Source organism: Pristiophorus japonicus, chromosome 22 (assembly GCF_044704955.1).
Source record: "Pristiophorus japonicus isolate sPriJap1 chromosome 22, sPriJap1.hap1, whole genome shotgun sequence".
NCBI classification, from domain to species: domain Eukaryota; kingdom Metazoa; phylum Chordata; class Chondrichthyes; family Pristiophoridae; genus Pristiophorus; species Pristiophorus japonicus.
Window position 1 is genome coordinate 27,048,895 of NC_091998.1, and position 27,602 is coordinate 27,076,496.

General features: G+C 45.3%; 1 protein-coding gene across 4 annotated transcripts in view; it reads right to left on the bottom strand.

The window, feature by feature from the left end:
• Positions 1 to 1,336: 1,336 nt before the first annotated feature.
• Positions 1,337 to 27,602, bottom strand: part of ndufb8 (NADH:ubiquinone oxidoreductase subunit B8) — a 38,949-nt gene continuing 12,683 nt past the window's right edge. Inside the window, exons 2-7 of one of the 4 annotated variants that reach the window (XR_011588365.1) lie at positions 23,963 to 24,089; positions 18,368 to 18,617; positions 18,099 to 18,255; positions 17,055 to 17,958; positions 12,116 to 12,199; positions 11,668 to 11,753 (exon numbers count right to left, since the gene is read on the bottom strand). Coding sequence is in view for 2 of the 4 variants with exons in the window: in XM_070865809.1 (XP_070721910.1) it covers positions 17,333 to 17,958; positions 18,099 to 18,255; positions 18,368 to 18,617; positions 23,963 to 24,089 (1,160 nt within the window). In the remaining 2 variants the exon portion in view is untranslated. Of the gene's footprint in view, positions 1,526 to 10,183; positions 10,340 to 11,653; positions 11,754 to 12,115; positions 12,200 to 16,939; positions 17,959 to 18,098; positions 18,256 to 18,367; positions 18,618 to 21,239; positions 21,966 to 23,962; positions 24,090 to 27,602 lie in introns of those variants that run through there. The other 3 variants (XR_011588366.1, XM_070865810.1, XM_070865809.1) reach the window with 3 other exon arrangements.

The following is a 27,602-nucleotide window of genomic DNA, read 5'->3' on the forward strand; positions in this document are numbered from 1 at the left end:
CGAAGTTCTGCCTTTCCCAGCTTAGTAAGCACTTGAAGTCTTCTGTAACTCGTAGGTACCACTGCACATCAACACTATCATTGATGAAGGAAAGTAGATTATGATTTAACTGCAAACATTTTAGCTTGATTGAGCCATGTGCATTAGTGGTGGTGTCATCTTGTAATATTTTATCCTCGTAGGACTCAATTGGCTCAACTCAAAATAATCCCAGTTTAGTAGCATGCGAGCAGGTCGTGAAAAGTTGTGTCTGTTTACATCACAACAGCAACAACTTATATTTATATAGCACCTTTAAAATTGCAAACCTTCTCAAGACACTTCACAGGAGCGTTATCAAACAAAATGTGACACCGACCCACACAAGGAGATATTAGGGTAGATGACCAAAGGCTTGGTCAAAAAGATAGATTTTAAGGAGCATCTTAAAAGGAGGGTAGAGAAGTAGTGAGGCAGAGAGGGAATTCCAGAGCTTAAGACCTAGGCAGCTGAAAGCATGGCCACCAATGATGGAGCAATTGTGAAAATAGAGTTAATACCACTTTGTGCAAAAACTATTGGGCTGAAATATTGCATTAATAAAACAAATGACAAACCAGTAATTTAGTCTTTTTCCCCAGATTTCATTAAATGTATTTGTGCTATAAAACGATATTTAGAGCATTAAGTGAACTAGGTGAGGAACCACGATGATCACTCAAAGACGTTAGAAAACAGTTTGAGCAATTTGATTGGTTGGTTTTGTGGTGGTCAAATTTTGTTTGATAACACTCCTGTGAAGCATCTTGGGACATTTTACTACGCTGAAGGCGCTAGATAAATACCAGTTGTTGCTGTGATATTATTATTGGTTCCCAATAGTTGAAGTAGTTTCATATGTGTGAAGTTTATGGAAGAGATGTACCAATTTTTAAAATCACAAACTTTTCATTTTGACTAAAAACCTATCTGAGGTTCACTTGCGATCAGCAGCTGAGTATACTGCCTGTGAGGAAGCAGGACCAACTGTTTGACCTAGCAATAAATCAGATAAGGTGGTGCTTTATATGGGGACCTTGGTGACACTGTGTCCATACCAACATTTCCAGAGTAACGCAGATAATAGAGGTTATGACTCAAACATTGAATGCAGCCATCTGCTACTACTGCAAAATCTATTTTGATTGATAGCTTTGATTAATTCTGAATTTGTGATCGCTTAAACTTCAAAGGGAAATAGACGTAAAACCCACCAATAGATTAGATTATTTATTTGTCTATCTCTCTATTCCACTAGATCAGGTTAATCCTCCAAAAAATTGGTACACTTTATTTTTTATAAATATGACAGCAGTCATTTTATTATCTAGTTATTTATTACATTATTCACTGTACAGAGTAAGAGGCCATTTCCAAAAGGATCTGCAACCTACAACCAGCCATGGAAAGCTGGTCATATTTCATAATTGTTCACTTCGGGTGGCTCGTTTTCAGGTGCTCCTCCATTCTCCAGGTAAAGGTTATTGTACGGATACTGTTTCGGACCCTGCAAAGAGAATTAAAGTCAAAATATCAATCAAGTCAACTTTCCCTCCCATTACCGTTGAATCTTTCTCCTCTCTCTTCCTGAAGCTATTTATCCTCCGTCACCTCCCCCAACTCAATTATTTATGTATGAGCCTCGACAGTGAGTGTCAGTAGACCATTGAATTGGAAGGAGTGTTAAGCATCCCAATCCCATCCTCACCCAACATCCACACACATATACTTTCAGCAGGGACCCTGGACAATGCTCTCCTTCCTTAGTCCATGGCCAATAAGGTCAACTATAGCACCCCTATTCCTGCACTGTCGAGATCAGCTAACTTAGCATAGATCAGGAATTGAACCTTTGACCATCCTTTCCCTCATGGATAAATGCTTAAAGGCATTGGTTAAATATTACATTATGAGGAGCTGAAATTTGCTGGAGCAGGGCATCGCTTAGTAAGACTTTTTCCTGCACCCTTCAAGCTCAACTATTTTTTGCCCTGTACGTTGCTGGAAGTGTGAGTTGATAATGGCTCAGCGAGGGCAACAGGGCTCCTTATGCTCTTCCTGTACTATGTGGGAACTCAGGGACGCTTCCGGTGTCCCTGACGACTACGTGTGCGGGAAGTGCATCCACCTGCAGATCCTGACGGACCGCATTGCGGCACTGGAGCTGCAGGTGGATTCACACTGGAGCATGCACGATGCTGAGAATGATGTGAATAGCACGTTTAGCGAGTTGGTCTCACCGCAGGTAAATGGTACACAGCCAGATAGTAAATGGGTGACCAACAGGAAGAGCATTGCAAGGAAGGTAGTGCAGGGGTCCCTTGTGGTCATCCCCTCTGTGGTAAAACAGATACACCGCTTTGGGTACTGTTGGAGGGGGGGGCGGGGGGGGATGACTCTTCAGGGGAAGACAGCAGCAGCCAAGTTCATGGCACCGTGGGTGGCTGCTGCACAGGAGGGCAGGAAAAAGAGTGGGAGAGCGATAGTGATAGGGGATTCAATTGTAAGGGGAAGAGATAGGAGTTCCTGCGGCCGCAACCGAGACTCCAGGATGGTATGTTGCCTCCCTGGTGTAAGAGTCAAGGATGTCTCGGAGCGGATGCAGGACATTCTGAAAAGGGAGGGTGAACAGCCAGTTGCCGTGGTGCATATAGGTACCAACGATATAGGTAAAAAAAACGGGATGAGGTCCTACGTGAAGAATTTAGGAGCTTGGAGCCAAATTAAAAAGTAGGACCTCAAAAGTAGTAATCTCAGGATTGCTATCAGTGCCATGTGCTAGTCAGAGTAGGAATCGCAGGATAGCTCAGATGAATACGTGGCTTGGGGAGTGGTGCAGAAGGGAGGGATTCAAATTCCTGGGACATTGGAACCGGTTCTGGGGGAGGTGGGACCAGTACAAACCGGACAGTCTGCACCTGGGCAGGACCGAAACCAATGTCCATGGGGAAGTGTTTGCTAGTGCTGTTGGGGAGGAGTTAAACTAATATGGCAGTGGGATAGGAACCTATGCAGGGAGGCAGAGGGAAATAAAAGTGAGACAGAGGCAAAAGATAGAAAGGAGAATAGTAAAAGTGGAGGGCAGAGAAACCAAGGCAAAAAATTAAAAGGGCCACATTACAGCAAAATTCTAAAGGGGCAAAGTGTATTAAAAAGGCAAGCCTGAAGGCTCTGTGCCTCAATGCGAGGAGTATTCAGAATAAGGTGGACAAATTAACTGCACAGATAGCAGTTAATGGAAATGATGTAATTGGCATCACAGAGACATGGCTCCAGGATGACGAAGGTTGAGAACTCAACATCCAGGGGTATTCAACATTTAGGAAGGACAGAAAGGAAAAGGAGGCAGGGTGGCGTTACTGGTTAAAGAGGAAATTAATGCAATAGTAAGGAAGGACATTGGCTTGGATGATGTGGAATCGGTATGGGTGGAGCTACGGAATACCAAAGGGCAGAAAACGCTGGTGGGAGTTGTGTACAGACCACCAAACAGTAGTAGTGAGGTTGGGGACAGCATCAAACAAGAAATAAGGGATGTGTGCAATAAAGGTACAGCAGTTATCATGGGCGACTTTAATTTACATATAGATTGGGGTAACCAAACTGGTAGCAATGCGGTGGAGGAGGATTTCCTGGAGTGTATTAGGGATGGTTTTCTTGACTAGAGAGCTGGCCATCCTAGACTGGGTGATATGTAATGAGAAGGGACTAATTAGCAATCTTGTTGTGCGAGGCCCCTTGGGGAAAAGCAACCAATATGGTAGAATTCTTTATAAAGATGGAGTGATGGAGTGACACAGTTAATTCAGAAACTAAGGTCCCGAACTTAAGGAAAGCTAACTTCTACAGCATGAGGTGTGAATTGGCTAGAATAGACTGGCAAATGATACTTAAAGGGTTGACGGTGGATAGGCAAATTTATAGATCACATGGATGAACTTCAACAGTTGTACATCCCTGTCTGGAGTAAAAATAAAACAGGAGAGGTGGCTCAACCGTGGCTAACAAGGGAAATTAAGGATAGTATTAGATCCAAAGAAGAGGCATATAAATTGGCCAAAAAAAGCAGCAAACCTGAGGACTGGGAGAAATTTAGAATTCAGCAGAGGAGGACAAAGGGTTTGATTAGGAGGGGGAAAATAGAGTACGCGAGGAATCTTGCCGGGAACATAAAAAGTGACTGCAAAAGCTTCTATAGATATGTGAAGAGAAAAAGATTAGTGAAGACAAACGTAGGTCCCTTACAGTCAGACTCAGGTGAATTTATAATGGAGAACAAAGAAATGGCAGACCAATTGAACAAATACTTTGGTTCTGTCTTCACGAAGGAAGACACAAATAACCTTCCGGATGTACGAGGGGACCGAGGGTCTCGAGAGAAGAAGGAACTGAAGGATTTCCTTATTAGACGGGAAATTGTGTTTGGGAAATTGATGGGATTGAAGGCCGATAAATCCCGGGGGCCCGATTGTCTGCATCCCAGAGTACTTAAGGAAGTGGCCCTAGAAATAGTGGATGCATTGGTGATCATTTTCCAACAGTCTATCAACTCGGGATCAGTTCCAATGGACTGGAGGGTAGCTAATGTAACACCACTTTTTTAAAAAAGGAGGGAGAGAAAATGGGTAATTATAGACCGGTTAGTCTGACATCAGTGTTGGAATCAATTATTAAGGATGAAATATCAGCGCATTTGGAAAGCAGTGACAGGATTGGTCCAAGTCAGCATGGATTTATGAAGGGGAAATCATGCTTGACAAATCTTCTAGAATTCTTTGAGGATGTAACTAGTAGAGTGGACAAGGGAGAACCAGTGGATGTGGTGTATTTGGACTTTAAAAAGGCCTTTGACAAGGTCCCATACAAGAGATTGGTGTGCAAAATCAAAGCACATTGTATTGGGGGTAATGTACTGGCGTGGATAGAGAATTGGTTGGCAGACAGGAAGCAAAGAGTCAGGATAAACATGTCCTTTTCGGAATGGGAGTCAGTGACTGGTGGAGTGCCGCAGGGTTCAGTGCTGGGATCCCAGCTCTTTACAATATACATTAATGATTTGGATGAAGGTATTGAATGTAATGTCTCCAAGTTTGCAGATGACACTAAATTGGGTGGCGGTGTGAGCTGTGAGGAGGATGCTCAGAGGCTGCAGGGTGATTTGGACAGGTTAGGTGAGTGGGCAAATGCATGGCAGATGCAGTATAATGTGGATAAATGTGAGGTATCTACTTTGGAGGCAATAACACAAAGGCAGAATATTATCTGAATGGCGGCAGATTAGGAAAGCGGGAGGTGCAACGAGACCTGGGTGTCATGGTTCATTGGTCATTGAAAGTTGACATGCAGGTACAGCAGGCGGTGAAGAAGGCAAATGGCATGTTGGCCTTCATAGCTAGGGGATTTGAATATAGGAGCAGGGAGGTCTTACTGCAAATGTACAGGGCCTTGGTGAGGCCTCACCTGGAATATTGTGTTCAGTTTTGGTCTCCTAATCGGAGAAAGGATGTTCTTGCTATTGAGGGAGTGCAGCGAAGGTTCACCAGACTGATTCTAGGGATGGCTGGACTGACATATGAGGAGAGACTGGATCAACTGGGCCTTTATACACTGGAGTTTAGAAGGATGAGAGGGGATCTCATAGAAACGTATAACATTCTGACAGGACGGGACAGGTTAGATGCAGGAAGAATGTTCCTGATGTTGGGGTAGTCCAAAACCAGGGGACACAATCTTAGGACAAGGGGTAGGCCATTTAGGACTAAGATGAGGAGAAACTTCTTCACTCAGAGAGTTGTTAACCTGTGGAATTCCCTGCCGCAGAGAGTTGTTGATGCCAGTTCATTGGATATATTCAAGAGGGAGTTAGATATGGCCCTTACGGCTAAAGGGATTGAGGGGTATGGAGAGAAAGCAGGAAAGGGGTACTGAGGTGAATGATCAGCCATGATCTTATTGAATGGTGGTGCAGGCTCGAAGGGCCAAATGGCCTACTCCTGCACCTATTTTCTATGTTTCTATGTTAACCAATGCGATTTAAGGATTGAGAAATAAACAGAGGAAGGACTGTAAAGGTGTGTGAATTAGAGAGAGTATTCAATGTCAGATCAGGCACAGGGAGAGAAATAAAGGAAAATAAATATTGAATTAAGAGCGATAAGAGATAAATAGGAAAATAAAAATAAATGTAAAACAATTTTAATTTGACATTTTTGAAATCTCCAACAATTCACTTTCTGAAAGAATGAGACGCCACACTTTTAATTGTTCACTTTCTGAGCCAGAGGTTGATTGGCAGTAATGAACAATTATCACGTCATTAAAAGGGTACTTGTGATATTAATTAAACTCTGGGGTGAGTTTAATAGGCAATTAATATACAAATGCAGCAACTTCATAAAACCCACGGGGAGGTTAAGGGAGAGATGCCGTTTTCACAAAGCTAATGGCAGAGCAGCGCAAATCGTCCAGCAATTTGTGTCAATTCACGGATACCTCTTCCTCGCCACATGTCGCTGGCTGATTTGCACATTAATAATGGTAGGTGTCATTCAGAGTTATTTTTTCAGCAAATTCCGGACTAATATCTTAACACCAAGATTGTGACAACCAAACTGTCATGTATGTAGACCATGTATACTAACTGTATAGTCACATAAGGTGTTCCACCAGAGGGCACTGCGGTGGGAGACCTGAGGGTCACCTGCATAGGTGTGCAGGGTCTGGTATAAAAGGCTGTCCACCATGCTTGTGCCTCACTCTGGAGTTACAATAAATGGGACTAAGGTCACAACAGCTCAAGTACAATACTAGACCTCGTGGAATCATTCAGAAGAGTATTAAAGACATAACACAAACAACAGAGTCAAGTTCTGCATTTCCAGCCAAATCAAATGCCACTTTTAATCTGAGAGCTTTCAATACTTCAGTGAATTTCATGCACGCACAGATATTATTTCAACTGTGGCACGATATATACACACACACACACACAAAAACACAAACAAGGGAATAATCCTGTATATCCTCATAGGCAGTCCCTCGAAACGAGGATGACTTGCTTCCACGCCCAAAAATGGATGAGTTCACAGGTGTTTCGAATGAAGAACTCGAACTACATCTTCAAGGGTGGAAGATGCCTGGATTTTTTTAACGTTGGTGGCCGTTACACACCAGCCACCACATGGGCTTGACAGAACTAGGTCTTAGTCCAGTGGCAAGGATTACCCAAGACAACTGGAGACCTGCTCTGCTGCACGGATCTAGTGTGCACACATATTGCAGTGTGAGCTGGCTCGTGCTGCCCCTGGGCCCCTGGCCCCGAACTCATGCCTCCCCTGGGCCCCGATCACATTCCTCCACAGTCTCTCACAGCTCCTTCGGCCCGATCTCGCCACTCCTGCTGCATCTGCCCATGCTCCAATCACCGAACTGGACCTTGCTGACATAACAACTCCTGTATAACAACTTGCATTTATATAGCGCCTTGAATGTAGAAAGTATCCCAAGGCACTTCATAAGAATGTAGTAAGACAAAGAATGGCACTGAGCCAAAGAAGAAGATATTAGGAGCGGCGAGTCAAAGATATTGGGTTTATGGAGCATCTTTAAGGCGGTGTGTGTGGTGGAGAGGTTTTGGGAAGGGATTCCAGAGCATAGGGCTTAGATGACCGATGGCAAGGCCCCCAATGGTGAGCGGTGGAAGTGGGAAATGCACAGCTCTGGGAGGGTTGTCGAGCTGGAGGAGGTTACAGAGACAAGGCCATGAAGCAATTTAAACACAAGGATGAGAATTTTAAATTGGACATACTAGGGAACTGGACCAATGTAGGTCACTAAGAACGGGGTTGATTGGTGACTGGGACTGCGAGATAGGCAGCAATGTTGGAACGGCAGAAATTTATGGGAAGCAGAGAATGGGAGGCCATCCAGGAGAGGAATGGGCATGTCAAGAATGTGTGATAGCAGAAGACTCCAAGGCGCTTTAACAAAATACTTTATTCTTCCTTTCAGGTGTCAAGGATCACAAGCTTCAACAACTCTTCGATACCAATACCCCTCCGGATCCTTCTTCCCCATCACGTTCCTCTGACCCCATCGCTCCTTCCAATCTTACCCTTTGCCGTGGTTTCACAATCCCCCTGACCCCGAATGAATATTCCTCAGCAAAAAAGGCCTCAGCTTCATCCCCTGACGCTCCACCTCAAAAGAATTTTGTGCTCGGCACGACACTGAGCTCTTCTTCCGTCAACTTCATCTCTGCGTCCACCTCTCTGGCCAAGAGTCTTTTCCCCCGCACAGCGGACCCATTTGACCGTTTTCAGAATTCTCATTCCACCTAGACCCCTCCTTCTGGCCTCTTAACCCTCTTTAGAACTTTTCATTGGGAAATGCCAACGCGACATTGGCTGCCTCAATTATTCTACTCCGCTCACTCACTCTAACCTACTTCCTCAGTTCTCTCCGGGTCAAACTCTAACATTGTCATTAAACCTGTTGACAAGGATGGCACTGTTGTTTGGCAGACCGACCTCTACCTTGCGGAGGCTGAATGGCAACTCTCTGACCCGTCCTTCTACCTCCCCCTGGACCATGAGCCCACCACCGAACATCAAGCCATCGTTTCCCAGTCACTAACCTCTGAAAATCTTTCCTCCATGGTCTCCAACCTCACAGTCCCCCCAACCCCGTGCAGCCTGCTTTTACCTCCTTCCCAAGATCCACAAACAGGACTGCCCGAGTAGACCCATTGTTTCAGCCTGTTCTCGCCTCTCGGAACGAATTTCTTCCAATTGGCTTTTTTTTCCTCCCCTTGTCCAGGCTCTTCCCATCTAGATCCACGACTCTTCTGACACCCTCCGCAACCTTTTAAACCATTTCCAGGTTCGAACCATCTCCTCTTCACCATGGACATCCAATCCCTCTACACCTCCATCCCCCAAACAGGACAGCCCGAGGGCTCTCCACTTGTTCCTTGAACGGAGGCCCAACTAGGTCCCGCTCAGGTCCCCTCCCTCACCTTTTTTTCAGTTTCCTGCTCTCACCCCAAACTGGAACATTTCATCAACTTTGCTTCCAATTTCCAACCTTCCCTTGCCTTCACACGGTCTATCTCTGATTCTTCCCTAGCTCCATTTCTGGGGATAGACTGTTGACCAATATCTACTATAAACCCATCGACTCCCACAGCTACCTTGATTACTCTTCCTCCCACCCTGCTTCCTGTAAGAACTATTCCATCCTCCCATTTTCTCCATCTCTGTTGCATCTGTTCAGATGATGCCACCAAAACACTCCTTCCAGGTGAAACAGCGATTTAAGTGTACTTCTTTCAATTTAGTATACTGTATTCGCTGCTCACGATGTGGTCTCCTCTACAATGGGGAGATCAAATGCAGATTGGGTGATTGCTTTCTAAAACCTCTGTTCAGTCCACAAGCATGATCTTGAGCTTCCGCTCGCTTGTCATTTTAATTCTCCATACCACTCCCACTCTGACCTCTCTGTCATTGGCCTCCTATAATACTATATTACACTGTTCTAAAGAAGCTCAATGGAAGCTTAAAGATCATCTCATCTTTCGATAAGGCACTTTACAGCCTTCTGGACTCGACATTAAGTTCAACAATTATAGATCATAACCACTCCTCCCATTTTTTTTGGACAGCAGTTACTGCTAATGATTCTGCTGTGGTAATTTACACCTTCTCTAGACACATCCCCTTTTTCCTTGCACCATTATCCCTTGTCATTTAATCTCTCCTGCCTTCCACCCTACCTTCCCTCTTGTTCTTTTCTCCCCTCCCTGCTTTCCCTGCCTCTGTACTTGCTGAAAACTTGTTACATCTCTAATCTTCTGATGAAAGCTCATCGACCTGAAACATTAACTTCGTTTCCCCCGTCACAGATGCTGCCTGACCAGCTGAGTACTTCCAGCATTTTCTGTTTTTATTTCAGATTTTCAGGATCCACAGTATTTTGCTTCTGTGAGACTATGAGGTGTGTTCATTTCAACACAGCACGGATATAGTGAAAAGGAAAACAAGCTAGGGTGGTGCATTTTCATTTTTGAAAGAACAGGAGAAGGAAGCTCACAGGAGCACTGACCAGTGATTTCAATAAGATAAGTGAGAGATTAACTAGGCATAAACTTATAATTAAAACTTACCACAGGCTGATATGAAGGAAATAACTCCCCAACGCAGAACATTAACAACATAAAGCCTATAAAGCCACCCAAGTGTTTAACCATAGTATTCCAGTCCACGGGACTTGGAGAGGTGTCCACACGATTCCGAATGAACATGTCGAAATCCCAGTGCATCTGGATAAAGCAATGTAAAAAGTTAAGTGAGGTTTCAAACTGAACGCAAAAAAATAACTTGCATTTATACAGCACCATGTCAAATCATCCAAGTACGCCACAAACAAATCACTTTGAAGAATGCAGTAACTATTATGAGGCCACAGCAAAACATTGAAACCATTTTATGTTAACATCAATTAGATGAATGAACAGCTAATCTGCTTTTCTGATGGTATGTGTCAAGGGGGTGGTGGCGGGGGGCGGGGGGAGGCAGAACGTTCACCAGGACACTGGAAGATAAACTTCCAGCTTATCTTACTTGATAGCATTTTTAATGTCCAAAACAGACAGTGCGGAATTTCCTCAGTGTTGCACTGCATTGTTGGCAGAGACCACACACTCAAGGTTTGGTGTGGGACCTCAAAGCACCTGACCAGAGACAAAATGCTGCCAACTGAGCCAAGCTAACGCCCAACACAAAAAAAAAGTTCTTTCAGCCATTTTCTTGTGATCGCACTCTCAGAAGGTTGTAGGTTCAAGCCCCACTCCAGGAACTTGAGTCCATAATCTAGGTCTACTACACCAGTGCAGTACTGAGGGTGTGCTGCATTGTTGGTGGTGCCGTCTTTCGGCTGAGATGTTAAACTGAGATCCTGTCTGCTTGTTCAGTTGGATAGAAAATATCCTATGGTACCTTTTAAGAAGAAATAGGGAGTTTTTGCAATTTGCATTTACATCTCCTCTAATCCATCTTTTGTTTCTCGACTTGTCCCACTGCCGTCTCCTTTCACCTCGCACCATCATCCTTTGTCATTTAATCTCTCCTGCCTTCCAATCTATCACAGACCTTCCCTTTAGTTCTTTCCTCCCATTCCCCCGCCCGCCCCCCACCCCCCACCTCACCTTCCTCCAATGGCTCAGTGGATCAATGCACCTGGTCTGGTACCTGAGCCATGTGACCAGGAAGATCCCACATTTGATTCCGAGTTTTTGCCTTCATAATTGATCCCAATCAGGACAATCACAACATTACTGTTACCTCCGTGCTACAAGTTAGGGAGAAAAATATCAGCCAGGTTCCCACACTCCTGATGGGTGTCCAATGACCTCTACTTGAAGCCACACATGCCCACACTGAATTAGGATTAGGTTTAACTATGATGCACCTACGAAATTGGACAGAAACACTTTTGCTTTTTACCACTTTTTGTTGGAAAATGAGCTAAAGCCCGAGAAGTGGTCTTCAGACGGTTTCAATACTTTAGCCAAGAACAATAAACTTGGAGCCACATGGACAGGATTGCTACAGAGGCACTCAGCATTGCTGCTCACCGGTTCACCCCAGTTCCTTCGCAGGTCAGGCTCGTCCCAAGTATACCACGGATCTCGCTCTTGTTGCGACCGGTCCGGCAGTTTCGGGTAGTCACCAAATCTGTTAAGGGGAAAATAAACTTTCAGCTTTACTCAGAGGACCTTGGCTGAAGCTACAATAGCTACTCAGGTTTTTACCCTCCCCAGAACGCACTTTAAGACAGAAGACACAGAAGGGATGAAATAAGTGCTGGTCTGTGTTGAAGAAAACACACCATAGTACGGTTGCATTGTCCAGGACACAATATAGTAACTACTCATGTAACTTTCCAGTGGAATTACTACAGCAGTCATTTGAACCTCTACAAGTTATTCAGTTGGAAAGTCTGCTAATTTTCTATTCACTTTTTCACATCAATACTGGCACCTCTGGTAAAAACAAAAAGGAAATCACGTCAAGCTCCCATTAAATGTGATCTTTACCTGGTGGTCAGATCCAGTGTTGTTCAGTTCCAATAAATTCTACTCCACGGGCACTGGGCACCCATACTCTGCAAGTCAGCAGAACTGCAAATACGGTACACAATTCATTTTGTTTCAAAAGGACTGGTTGATATCTGCTGGCATTGCTAACAGACAAAATTATTTAAAGAAAGTATCCCGCTCTTTCAGTGACTATCTTTTTGCACCCTTTCAACCGAAAATAACTTTTACCATCTTCTGCTGCTTTTCTGTTTGTTTTCCACTTTGTCCATTTCTCTCACGCACACACACACACGTCTCTTGTCATTGCTTTGGGTTTATTTCCAAACCCCTTTCTAAAAATCCCTCCTTCCCTGTGTCAACCCTCTCTTCTGTATGTTCTCTCAATCAGGGCCCAGGGGAGGCGCGAGTTCGGGGCCAGGGGCAGCACAGGCCAGCCCACACTGTGATGTGTGCGCACTGGGTCCATGCAGCACAGCAGGTCTCCAGTTATCTTGGGTAACCCTTGCCATTGGACCAAGACCTAGCTCTGTCAAGCCCGTGTGGTGGCTGGTGTGCAAAAGTCACCACATGTTTTAAAAAAAAATCCACGCACAGGCATCTTCCACCCTTGAGGATGTAGTTCGGGTTCTTCTTTCGAAACACCTGTGAACTCATCCTTTTTTTTGGCGTGGAAGCAAGTCATCCTCGTTTCGAGGGACTGCCTATGATGATGATGTTTTCTCAGTCTTCCTGTATGCATCTCACACATATGCCTCCATAAATTCATTTAAGTAAGTATGGTTTAACTTTTAAAGTACAGAACATGATTCAGGATGGGCAAGGATCATTAAAATTGTTGTTGTTTTAAGTAAAATACATCATTGGCTACTCCATGTATTCCCACAATAGGACTGCAATAAATATTTCTCCCCGGTCCAATTTGTAGCCAAAAATAAATGCTGGTTCAATTCCCCATCTTACAGCCAGAAGATATTCTCTATCACCCTTTATGTAGCATAAAATGTAGGCAAATTACAAACACTGCCATTCAATGGGCTCAATTTTCACCACCATTCTGCGTCCTTTTTTTGGCATCTGCTGTTTTTTTTTTGAGCAAACTAAAATCTCCAAGTTTCGCCAAACATTCTGCGCCATCATAAACTAGTTACAGCCGATTATTTTTTTAGTTCCTGATTTTTTGACGCCACTGGGGGCGGAACCTGCCGGCTGCGCCATTTTTGGCCACTTAAGCGAGTTTGGCCAACTAGGATTTTTTCAAAAACGGCGCAGTGCGCCGTTCTGAAAAACCTTACCTAACTTAAGAAAATTGCCGCAGAAGATCGAGTTCCACGGCTTGGGATAGCAGCGGCAGGGGGAGGGGACCTTTCGGCCCGGGATACGAGCGGCACCTGGGGAGGGGGCGGCATTCAGCCCGGGATAGGAGCGGCACCTCCTAAGTGAAGAGGCTTGGGGCAAAAACAGAAAGATGCTTGTACAAGTTGCTGTTCTTATTTATACAATGAGCGTCCCAGAGGCAGTCGAGGACGATGGAAAGCAGCTCCTTCAAATTAAACATAAAGCTCAGTTGAAACAACTAACAGCAACTGTATGTGTTTATTCTTGCTATAATGGAACAGCACCGGCACCGGGTGGGGGGGGCCTTTTGGCCCGGGATAGGAGCGGCACCGGGGCTCAACAATTGCTTATGTCTTCTGTATGTTTCACTTTCCAGCCTCAGCCCTTCAGTGTCCCCCTCGTTACCCTGACAACCTCAGGTTTTTGGCGCAGACCTTAAAGCTCCACCCACAGAGCTTAAGGTCTATGTGCGCTGCTCCAAAATGAAAGTTTATTCCGGCAAAATTTGCAACTTTCTTTTTCAGCTACTTAAAAAAAAATCGTCCGTAACTCTACAACTGCGCCAAAAATCAGCAAAGTGGAAAATTGAGCCCATAAACGCTAGTGTGCAATAATTACACAACCAGTTACCAGGAGGCTTATTTTATTTATCAGTACCATATCATCGGAATTATTAATTTTAAAAACGCACTTAATCCAAAATGCTTTAATGTTATGCTGATACACCTCTTTTGTAATATCACCATGCTTTTCGTAGAATCATAGAAAATTACCACACAGCAGGAGGTTATTCAGCACATCGTATTTGTGTTGGTGCCAGATCTTTACCTGGAGCTGTTGACTAACTGTATTTCTCTGCCTTTGCCCCATGTCCTTTTATTTTCCTGTTTTTCAAATTCTTCATTTAAATGGGAATTAAATGGAAATGTGCAATAGTCACAACCAATGACAGGCAGAGCGTAACTCCCCTCGAGCAGGCCATATCTCTCAAAATATCTCTCCAGATAAGACCCAAGTTTTAGAAATAAAATTAAATCTATCCTTTAATTTTATTATTGGCCGTTTTCCAACAGCTCATGAAAATGTCATCGTGCTCACTATTATGGTGATGACATTGCTGCATATTTATATTTAAAGGGCATAAACAGCTACAAAAGGTGCAATTCTTATACTAAATCTAAGAATAAAGCATTTCAGGTTACAAACCAAGTAATAATACACATAGAAACATAGAAAATAGGTGCAGGAATAGGCCATTCAGCCCTTCGAGCCTGCACCACCATTCAATATGATCATGGCTGATCATTTTTGCAACTTTAGTACCCCATTCCTGCTTTCTCTCCATATCCACTGATCCCTTTAGCTGTAAGGGCCACATCTAACTCACTTTTGAATATATCTAACGAACTGGCCTCAACAACTTTCTGTGGTAGAGAATTCCACAGGTTCACAATTCTCTGAGTGAAGAAGTTTCTCCTCATCTCGGTCCTAAATGGCTTACCCCTTATCCTTAGACTGTGACCCCTGGTTCTGGACTTCCCCAACATCGGGAACATTCTTCTGCATCTAACCTGTCCAATCCCGTCAGAATTTTATATGTTTCTATGAGATCCCCTCTCATTCTTCTAAATTTCAGTGACTATAAGCCTAGTCGATCCAGTCTTTCTTCATATGTCAGTCCTTCCATCCCTGGAATCAGTCTGATGATCCTTCGCTGCACTCCCTCAATAGCAAGAAGTCCTTCCTCAGATTAGGAGACCAAAACTGCACACAATATTCAAGGTGTGGACTCAGGAAGGCCCTGTACAACTGCAGTAAGACCTCCCTGCTCCTATACTCAAATCCTCTCGCTATGTAGGCGAACATGCCATTCTTCACTGCCTGTTGTACCTACATGCCAACTTTCAATGACTGATGTACCATGACACCCAGGTCTCATTGCACCTCCCCTTTTCCTAATCTGTTACCATTCAGATAATATTCTGCCTACCTGTTTTTGCCACCAAAGTGGATAACCTCACATTATACTGCATCTGCCATGCATTTGCCCACTCACCTAACCTGTCCAAGTCACCCTGCAGTCTCTTGGCATCCTCCTCACAGCTCACACTGCCACTCAGCTTAGTGTCATCTGCAAACTTGGAGATATTACATTAATGATTTAGATGAAGGAATTCAATGTATATTGTAAATAGCTGGGGTCCCAGCACTGAACCTTGCTGTACCCCACTAGTCTCTGCCTGCCATTCTGAAAAGGACCCGTTTATTCTTACTCTTGGCTTCCTGTCTGCCAACCAGTTCTCTATCCACGTCAATACATTACCCTCAATACTATGTGCTTTAATTTTGCACACTAATCTCGTGTGGGACCTTGTCAAAAGCCTTTTAAAAGTCCAAATACACATCCACTGGTTCTCCCTTGTCCACTCTACTAGTTACATCCTCAAAAAATTCCAGAAGATTTGTCAAGCATGATTTCCCTTTCATAAATCCATGTTGACTTGGACCGATCCTGTCACTGCTTTCCAAATGTGCTGCTATTACATCTTTAATAATTGATTCCAACATTTTCCCCACTACCGATGTCAGGCTAACCGGTCTATAATTCCCTGGTTTCTCTCTCCCTCCTTTTTTAAAAAATAGGGTTACATTAGCTACCCTTCAATCCATAGGAACTGATCCAGAGTCTATAGAATGTTGGAAAATGACCACCAATGCATCCACTAATTCTAGGGCCACTTCCTTAAGTACTCTGGGATGCAGACTATCAGGCCCTGGGGATTTATCGGCCTTCAGTCCCATCAATTTCTCTAACACAATTTCCTGACTAATAAGGATTTCCTTCAGTTCCTCCTTCTCGCTAGATCCTCGATCCCCTAGTATTTCCTGAAGGTTATTTGTGTCTTCCTTAGTGAAGACAGAACCAAAGTATTTGCTCAATTGGTCTGCCATTTCTTTGTTCCCCATTATAAATTCACCTGATTCTGACTTCACGGGACCTACATTTGTCTTCACTAATCTTTTTCTCTTCACATATCTTTGGAAGCTTTTGCAGTCAGTTTTTATGTTCCCTGCAAGCTTACTCTCATATTCTATTTTACCCCTCATAATTAAACCCTTTGGACCCAAATTTCCCCAAGAGTTGCCCCGTATTTTTTTGGAGTAAGAAGCTTTTTTTGGAATAACTTAAAAATCGCAATTGTCCCCATTTAACTTGCTCCAATATAAGTTAGTTAGGTTTTTTTTAAAGTTTAGTTTGTTTTCTCCAAAAGGGGGCGTGACAAGCCACTTACACCTCTTCTGGCCATAGAAGCAAATTTGGCCAGCTGAAAGTTACTCCAAACTAACTTTGGCCAGTGTATGTGGCCACTTTTGTAGGCATAGAAAAACCTTACCAACATTTAAGAAATCAGCGCAGGTAGCCAGAGATGGAAGGATGGTGGGGGGGGGGGGGGGGGGGGGGGGGGGGTGAAGGTAAGTTAGAGGATTCCAAAGCTCTAAACATTAGCACAACATTACAACATCTTCAGCACAACAGCTGCACAACATTACCACAAGTAAATGAAAGATAATTCAGCTACAGAAAATAAAGCAGTCCTACCTTGCTGACTGCAGAAAGCACTGGCTAGCCCTCCCGCCAGGGCTAGGGGCGGCAGGCACGCATGACTGTAGGGGTGAGGGATTTTTACTTTTTACAGGTGACCCTAAATGTTGCGTGGTCCTAATGGAGGATGATTCAGTTTTGATGCAAAATATCTTTTATTGTAAATTTTACAGTGCACTTCAACGATACCAACAACAACAGCCACACCAGGAAAGAAAGTCTGCACCCATCCCTCACCCACATCCTTACAGGGTCTGTGATGGTGGTGAGGTGGATTAGGGGCCCGGCTTGGGTCTGACCGGTGGCTGGTGCGTGGAATGAAGTGGGAGTGGCATTTGAGTCTCCGGCCTTTGTGCCCTTATTGCAGAAACCAGCTCCCTCATGGCATCTGCCATCGTCTGCACGCCCTCTGAAATGCCTGCCCTGACTTCCCGTCTTAGTGCAGAGATTTCACCCGACAGTGTCGTGACCTCATCACGCACCCCACTCGCGGCCACCACGAGTGATCTTGTAAGGGCATTGGTCTCCTCACCCAATGAAAAAACCTGATTAACTTCTGCTGAGGGTTGCCACTCAGGAGAGACTGGTTGGCTTCTCCTTCCCCTCGCCGTGGGTCTGTCTAGTGGCACCCCTCCAGTGTGAGGCACAGGCTGGGACGGTGGGGGACTGGGTGTCCCAAGATGCATTTCCCGACCATCACTCGGACCCGCGACCTCGGAAGGTGTGAACCCATGGACGGTTGCCGAGGAGCTAATGGAGGGTTCTGGCAGTGTGATGTCCTGATCGATATCGCGGTCAGCATTCTCCTGAGCACACATTTCCATGGACCCCTCCTCCCCCCACCCGCCTTGATCTGGAGCGCATGCATCTGGATCCTCAGGATCTTGAGGAGTGTCGTCTTCTGCAAAAGAACACACAACAATCAAATGGTTAGCAGCACAGGAGGGGGCAGGATGAGTGGCATGAGTAGTCTCATGTGTAGCAGGCCAATCAGCAGGTTGATCTGAAGGGCCACTATGCATTTTAATGACTCTCCCTCACCCTCGGGTGTGGGTCCAGCTTGTGCAGAGCTCATTCTTTTTCTGCCAGTGCGAGTCAGCAAGGCAGCAACCCTCTGTTCCAGGGGTGTCAGTTGGTGCAGATTTGGTGGACCTCCTCCTGTTCTAGTTCTCTCCCTCTTGTTGTGGGCCAATTTCTTCTGCAAAGATGAAAATATTAATTGTCAGACATGGTGCGCTTCTGACGGATGGGACACATACATGCTCACATTTTCCACTGCAATTCAATTTCAAGATGAAGATATTACTTACACTCACTACTTGACCAACGTCATGCCATTTCTTCTTGCACTGGCTTCCAGATCTTGCGGTGTTGACCCCAGCGGAGAATTTTTCGGCAACGAGGTTCCATCTTTTTCTCATTTCCTTGGGGGAGACCTTTGACGGACCACTCTTGCCGATATCCAGTTCCAGCCACTTCTCCTCAATAACAGTCACTAATTTCTCCACTTCCTCATGGAGGAAATTCTTGGCTCGTCTTGCATGCTCTTGCGCCATTCGTCTATTGGACTCAAACGCAGGTAATGTTCAAAGATCACACTTACATCTCTCTTACACCTATCCAGCACTCCTTACCACTTGCTCAGCCACACAAAAATCAATATTCAGACCTCACTTTCATTATATGCTCCATAACCACTTATTCTGAGGAAGCTCTCCCTTTAACTGGCCGATTGCCAAGCTTCCTGTTACACTGCGCATGCGCGCAAACGGAACCGCCAATTGCGCATGTGTGCGCGCTCAAACGGTCATGCTAGTGCCCCTGCCAGCACTACACAACACGCTGGGCTCAAGCCCCGCCCCCCACCCAGGCTCTGCTGCGTGACACCGATGGATCCGGACGATGAGGGAGCGATCAAATTCAGAGGTAGATTTTTGGTGGGTTTTTTTCCTCCAGGAAGTCGGCGCACCACATCGAAATATGCCGCTCTAAGCGGCTGGGAAAATTTGGGGGCTATGTCCTCCTCTGCTGAATTCTAAATTTCTCCCAGTCCTCAGGTTTGCTGCTTTTTCTGGCCAATTTATATGCCTCTTCCTTGGATTTAACACTATCCCTAATTTCCCTTGTTAGCCACGGTTAAGCCACCTTCCCAGTTTTATTTTTACGCCAGACAGGGATGTACAATTGTTGAAGTTCATCCATGCGATCTTTAAATGTCTGCCATTGCCTATCCACTGTCAACCCTTTAAGTATCATTCGCCAGTCTATCCTAGCCAATTCACGTCTCATACCATCGAAGTTATCTTTCTTTAAGTTCAGGACCCTAGTCTCTGAATTAACTGTGTCACTCTCCATCTTAATGAAGAATTCTACCATATTATGGTCACTCTTCCCCAAGGGGCCTCGCACAACAAGACTGCTAATTAATCCTCTCTCGTTACACAAGTCTAGGATGGCCAGTTCTCTAGTGGTTCCTCGACGTATTGGTCTAGAAAACCATCCCTTATACGCTCCAGGAAATCCTCCTCCATCGTATTGCTACCAGTTTGGTTAGCCCAATCTATATGTAGATTAAAGTCACTTATGTTAACTGCTGTACCTTTGTTGCACGCATCCCTAATTTCCTGTTTGATGCCACCCCCAACCTCACTACTACTGTTTGGTGGTCTGTACACAACTCCTACTAGCGTTTTCTGCTCTTTGGTGTTCCGCAGCTCTACCCATACAGATTCCACATCATCCAAGCTAATGTCCTTCCTTACTATTGCATTAATCACCTCTGTAACCAGCAACGCTACCCCACCTCCTTTTCCTTTCTGTCTATCCTTCCTGAATATTGAATACCCCTGGATGTTGAGTTCCCAGCCTTGGTCACCCTGGAGCCATGTCTCCGTGATCCCAATTACATCATATCCATTAACAGCCATCTGCGCAGTTAATTCATCCACCTTATTACGAATGCTCCTCGCATTGAGACACAGAGCCTTCAGGCTTGTTTTTTTAACACTCTTTATTCTTTTAGAATTATGTTGTAATGTGGCCCTTTTTGATTTTTGCCTTTAATTTCCCTGACCTCTACATTTCCTCATCTTCTTTCTACCTTTTCCTTCTGCCCCAATTTTACTTCCATCTGTCTCCCTGCAGAGATTCCCATCCCCCTGCCATATTAGTTTAAACCCTCCTCAACAGCACTAGCAAACACTCCCCCTAGGTCATTGGTTCCAGTCCTGCCCAGATGCAGACCATCCGGTTTGTACTGGTCCCACCTCCCCCAGAACCGATTCCAATGTCCCAGGAATTTGAATCCCTTCGTCTTGCACCATTCCTCAAGCTATGTATCCATTTTAACTATCCTGCTATTTCTATTCTGACTAGCACGTGGCGCTGGTAGCAATCCTTAGATTACTACCTTTGAGGTCCTACTTTTTAATTTAACTCCTAGCTCCCTAAATTCAGCTTGTATGACCTCATCCCATTTTTACCTAAATCATTAGTATTTATATGCACCATGACAATTTGCTGTCCCCCTTCAGAATTCCATGCAGCTGCTCAGAGACGTCCTTGACCCTTGCACCAGAGAGGCAACATACCATTCTGGAATCTTGATTGCGGCCACAGAAGAGCCTATTTATTCCCCTTACAATAGAATTTCTTACAACTATAGCTCTCCCACTCTTTCCTGCCCTCCTATGCAGCAGAGCCACCCATGGTGCCATGAACTTGGCTGCTGCTGCCTTCCCCTGATGAGTCATCTCCTCCAGCAGTACCCAAAACAGTATATCTGTTTCGGAGGGAGATGACCGCAGGGGACCCCTGCACTACCTTCCTTCCACTGCTCTGCCTGGTGGTCATCCATTCCCTATCTGCCTGTGTAACCTTTACCTGCGGTGTGACCAACTCACTAAACGTGCTATTCACGACATCCTCAGCATCGCGGATGCTCCAGAGGGAGTCCATGCGCAGCTCCAGTGCTGCATCAGGAGCTGCAGCTGGACACACTTCCTGCACACATGGTAGTCAGGGACACTGGAAGCGTCCCTGACTTCCCACATAGCACAGGAGAAGCATGACACAAGTCTGGGTTCTCCTGCCATGACTTAACCCTTAAATTAACTTAATTTGCAACAATGCCAAAGGTTACCTACTGATAAGAAAAGAAAACGAAAAAGATTAAATACTCACCAATCCACCAGCCAATCCCTTAGCCGCTTGGCTGTGACGTCACACTTCGATTTCTTATTACTTCTTTGTTTACTCTTGTCCCTGCACCAGCTGGCCTCCTCGGACTGCCCGAACTCTTGGCCTTTTATAGGCCTCGATCCTCGACTTCCTGTTGCTCCCGACTGCCCGAACTCTTGGCCTTTGAAAGGCATCGATCCTCGACTTCCTGTTGCTCCCGACTGCCCAAACTCCTGGCCTTTAAAAGGTCTCGATCCTCGACTTCCTGTTGCTCCTGACTGCTGCTCCGGCTGCCCAAACTCCTAGCCTTTTATAGGCCTCGATCGTTGACCTCCCGCTGCTCCCGACTGCCCAAACTCCTCACCTTTTATAGACCTCGATCCTCGACCTCCCGCTGCTCCCAACAATGTGCCTTTGCGCTACAAAATACATTATCAGGAGCATATTGAGAAATCCTCTCTCTCTGGAAAGTTGGCAGATTTAAGCCAACACTGGTGATTAATGACCAAAAGGCACTTTGTTTTGCAGAAAACTATTTTCCAAATGAAATGTTATTCTTTACATGACATTCAATTTGTGATCCCAAGGCAGGCCTCAGCTGTGTTACTCAGTGTGATACCGCCTACACCTTCGCTTCGCTGGGCAGGCCACATAGTACGCATTTCAGATACGAGACTCACTAAGAAAATGCTTTATGTGGAGCTCCTTCATGGTAAACGAGCCAAAGGAGGACTGCGGAAACGTTATAAGAACACCCTCAAAGCCGCCCTGGTAAAGTGCGACATCACCACTAACCCTGGCCACAGACCGCTCGAGGTGCAGAAAGTCCATCCGGGAGGGCGTTGAGCTCGAGGCTTGGCACAAAGAGCATGAAGAGGTCAGGCGCTGGCAGCGGAAGGAGCGTGCGGCAAACCAGCCCTACCGACCCCTTCCCCCGACGAATGTCTGTCCCACCTATAACAGGGTCTGTGGCTCTCGTATTGGACTATTCAGCCATCAAAGAACTCACTTTGGGAGTGGAAGCGAGTCCTCCTCGATTCCAAGGGACTGCCTATGACATGATGATGATGCCACCATGAGTAAATAGTCCTTGCAGTACCAAGCACCCAGAACCCTATCTTTAATTTACTCAGGCACTCTGTGTATGGGTAGCACTGAACTACACATCCACATCAAATCTCCATTCCAATTTTTCCCCCTTATCTCATTAAAAAGGTGCTAACTTGTGCTGGGGTACAAGTGCCAACCTCCTTCTGGTACCTCAGCAAAGTGAGTTCATGCTTAATTTGTGAGCTGAATATCAAGAGGCTATTCAACTGCAGACATCATCACAGAACAGCCCAATCCTATCCTCACAAACCTCCAAATGTACGTACTTACGCTCGTCATCAGGAATGGGAACCTTTGCCCAGGATATACTACATCTACTATGGTCCTCTTTGACTGTGAACCCTGGGCCCACCTGGTCAGTATGGCTCAGTTCCACAAAAGACAGTGAATTACCAACTCAGCCATCATGAGAACCAGTCACTTAAAATCTCTGAAGCATTTTTTATGTGGGAGGTATTGGAAGTTTGAAGGAATACAGAATATTTTTCTCCTAAGTGACATTAAAAACAACTTTTAAAAAAAGAGTCTCCTGCTTACGGAAACCGTCTTATATTCAAAACGAAAGAAAAGTCTTCCATTTATATACCGGGTTGAACCTTCCTTATCCGGAACCCACGGGACCTGGCCTGTTTTGGACAAGGGATTTTTCTGCACGAGGAGTGGTCACGTTAAATTGGATGGTATAGGTACTAAGCAAGAGTATATCGGGGCTGGCTGGCTTGGGGCTGAGAGTGCGGCACAGAGATCATGGCGGTGGGGGGGGGGGGGGGGGGGGGGGGGATGGATCACGGGGTCAGGCCAGCGATTGCGGGAATCGGCAGCAAGGAAGGACTTCAATTTGTTCATGTCGGAGTTCTGCGCATGCGCCACCCGGTGACCGGGAATGGTTCCGGACGAGGGGTGGTTGCGGATAAGGGAGTTCTGGATAAGAGAGGTTCAACCTGTAGCGCCTTTCACGACCACTGGACATCCTAAAGCGCTTTACAGCCAATTTTGAAGTGTAGTCACTGTTGGAACGCAAGAAACGCAGCAGCTAATTTGCACTTAGCAAGCTCCCACAAACAGCAATGTGATAATGGCCAGATAGTCTTTTTTTAAAGTGCTGTTGATTGAGGGATAATTATTGGCCAGGACATCGGGAATAACTCCCCTGTTCTTCTTCGAAATAGTGCCATGGGATCTTTTACCTTCACCCAAGAGAGCAGATGGGGCCTCAGTTTAACGTCTCATTCAAACGGCGGCATCTGGAGTGTGAGCCTAGAATTTTGTGCTCAAGTCTCTGGAGTGGGAATTAAACCCACAACTTTCTGACTCAGAGGCAAGAGTGCGACCCACTGAGCCACGGCTGACACCAGAAAACAGAAGCAGAAAGAGATCAGTTCTATTTATGTTGGAATAATGTAATTATATTTAAACATTACACTCAAAATATAATTGTTTCAGCACAACCAATAAGGCAGCATATTGCTCACCAATATAAGTAAAGCCAGTCACCAAGCTTTGCTGAAGTAAATTTCTATTAGACTCGCTTCTCCTACAAATATTGTGAAATGTTATTACAGCTCTGATTTCCATTGTTCGACATAATATAATCCATTTTGCTGAAATAAACTCACCCCATTCCATCATCAGGATATGGCTCATAATCTTCCACTCTCATATTGTACTTCTTTGCTGCGATTGCTCTTTCTTCTGGTGTTCTTGGATACGGACCCGGCAGCATGTCTTTAGAAAGGCCGGAGGCTGTGAAGCAAAACCCAATCATGAACAGAACAACCTGAAGTTAACCTTTCACCCTCTCTTTTTCAAAAAAAAGCGGCTCCCCCATTCCTGTCTGAGAAAAGCTATATCCAGGCTATGCAACAACAACTTGTATTTCTATAGCGCCTTTAATGTAGTAAAATGCTTCACATGACCGTTATAAAACAAAATTTGACAGTAAGCCACAAAAGGCGATATTAGGGCAGATGCTTGATCATGAGGTAGGTTTTAAGGAGCATCTGAAAGGAGTAAAGAGAGCTACAGAGGCGGAGAGGTTTAGGGATAGAATTCCAGAGCTTAGGGCCTTGGCAGCTAAAGGGACAGACACCAATGGCGGAGCAATTAAAATCAGGGTGCTCAAGAGGCCAGAATTGGGCAAGCACAGGCATCTCAGAGGGTAGCGGGGCTGGAGGAGGTTACAGAGATAGAGGGAGGCACGGAAGGATTTGAAAACAAGGATGAGAATTTTTAAACCAAGGTGTTGCTTAACGGGAGCCAAGGTAGGCCAACGAGCACAGGCGTTATAGAAACATAGAAATTAGGTGCAGGAATAGGCCATTCGGCCCTTCGAGCCTGCACCGCCATTCAATAAGATCACAGCTGATCATTCAACCTCAGTACCCCTTTCCTGCTTTCTCTCCATATCCCTTGATCCCTTTGGCCGTAAGGGCCATATCTAACCCTTTTGAATTTATCTAACAAACTGGCCTCAACAACTTTCTGCGGAAGAGAATTCCACAGGCTAACCACTCTCTGGGTGAAGAAGTTTCTCCTCATCTCGGTCCTAAATGGCTTACCCCTTATTCTTAAACTGTGACCCCTGGTCTGGAACTCCCAAACAACGGGAACATTCTTCCTGCCTCTAACCTGTCCAATCCCGTCAGAATTTTATATGTTTCTATGAAATCCTCTCTCATTCTTCTAAACTCCAGTGGATACAAGCCCAGTTGATCCAGTCTCTCCTCATATGTCGGTCCTGCCATCCCGGGAATCAATCTGGTGAACCTTCGCTGTACTCCCACAACAGCAAGAACGTCCTTCCTCAGATTAGGAGACCAAAACTGAACACGATATTCCAGGTGTGGACTCACCAAGGCCCTGTACAACTGCAGTAAGACCTTACTGCTCCTATACTCAAATCTTCCAGCTATGAAGGCCAACATGTCATTTGTCTTCTTCACCGCCTGCTGTACCTGCATGCCAACTTTCAATGACTGATGTACCATGACACCCAGGTCTTGTTGCACCTTCCCTTTTCCTAATCTGTCACCATTCAGATAATATTGTGTCTTCCTGTTTTTGCCACCAAAGTGGATAACCTCACATTTATCCACATTATACTGCATCTGCCATGCATTTGCCCACTCACCTAACCTGTCCAAGTCACCCTGCAGCCTCTTAGCATCCTCCTCACAGCTCACATCGCCACCCAGCTTAGTGTCATCAGCAAACTTGGAGATATTACATTCAATTCCTTCATCTAAATCATTAATGTATATTGTAAATAGCTGGGGTCCCAGCACTGAACCCTGCGACATCCCACTGGTCACTGCCTGCCATTCTGAAAAGGACCTGTTTATTCCGACTCTCTGCTTCCTGTCTGCCAACCAGTTCTCTATCCACGTCAGTACATTACACCCAATACCATGTGCTTTAACTTTGCACACTAATCTCTTATGTGGGACCTTGTCAAAAGCCTTTTGAAAGTCCAAATACACCACATCCACTGGTTTTCCCTTGTCCACTCTGCTAGTTACATCTTCAAAAAATTCTAGATTTGTCAAGTATGATTTCCCTTTCATAAATCCATGCTGACTTGGACCAATCCTGTCACTGCTTTCCAAATGTGCTGCTATTACATCTTTAATAATTGATTCCAACATTTTTCCCCACTACCGATGTCAGGCAAATCAGTCTATAATTCCCTGTTTTCTCTCTCCCTCCTTTTTTAAAAAGTGGTGTTACAAAAAGCGGCAGTTGGGGAGAGGCGGGAGCGGCCTATAAAAGGTCCAGCGGGAGCTCGAGAGCCAGCGGCAGTTGGTGAGAGGCGGGAGCGGCCTATAAAATGCGTACCGGTGCAGCTACAGCGGGAGAGAAAGCAAAAAAGAAGTAGAAAGGAATCAAAAGGTGACGTCACAGCCAATGGGGTAAGTGATCGGCTGGTGATTGGTGAGTAGCGTTTATTTTTATTTTTATATCAGTAAGTAAACTGTAACATTGTTATTACCAATTTAAGTGTATCTAAGGGTTAAGGCATGACAGGAGAGCTCGGTCACGTGATATGCTCCTCCTGTGCCATGTGGGAACTCAGGGACACATCCGGTGTCCCTGACGACTACGTGTGTAAGAAGTGTATCCGCCTCCATCTCCTGACGGACCGCGTTGCGGAATTGGAGCTGAGGGTGGATTCACTCTGGAGCATCCACGATGCTGAGAATGACATAAGTGGCACGTGTAGTGAGTTGGTCTTACCACATGAGAAGGATCCACAGCCAGCTAGGGAATGGAAGACCAGCAGGAAGAGTAGTACAAAGAAGGTAGTGCAAGGGTCCCATCTGGTCATCCCCCTGCAAAACAGATACACTGCTTTGAGTGCTGTTGAGGGAGATGACTCATTAGGGGAGAGCAGCAGCAGCCAAGTTCATGGCACCGTGGCTGGCTCTGTTGTACAGGAGGGCATAAAAAAGAGTGGGAGAGCGATAGTGATAGGGGATTCAATCATAAGGGGAATAGATAGGCATTTCTGCGGCCGCAATCGAGATTCCAGGGTGGTATGTTGCCTCCCTGGTGCAAGGGTCAAGGATGTCTCCGAGCGAGTGCAGGACATTCTAAAATGGGAGGGAGAACAGCCAGTTGTCGTGGTGCACATTGGTACCAACGACATAGGTTTAAAAAAAGGGATGAGGTCCTACGAGACGAATTTAAGGAGCTAGGAGTTAAATTAAAAAGTAGGACCTCAAAAGTAGTAATCTCGGGATTGCTACCAGTGCCATGTGCTAGTCAGAGTAGGAATCGCAGGATAGCACAGGCTTGAGCAGTGGTGCAACAGGGAGGGATTCAAATTCGTGGGGCATTGGAACAGGTTCTGGGGGAGGTGGGACCAGTACAAACTGGACGGTCTGCACTTGGGCAGGAACGGAACCAATGTCCTAGGGGGAGTGTTTGCTAGTGCTGTTGGTGAGGAGTTAAACTAATATGGCAGGGGGATGGGAACCAATACAGGGAGACAGAGGGAAACAAAAAGGAGACAAAAACAAAAGACAGAAAAGAGATGAGTAAAAGTGGAGGGCAGAGAAACCAAAGGCAAGAAACAAAAAGGGCCACTGAATATAAAACTAAAAATCATGGTTTAAAAACTAGGATGAAAACACTCTACCTAAATGCACGCAGCATTCGAAATAAAGTAAATGAGTTGACGGCACAAATCATTACAAATGGGTATGATTTGGTGGCCATTACAGAAACATGGTTGCAAGGTGGCCAAGACTGGGAATT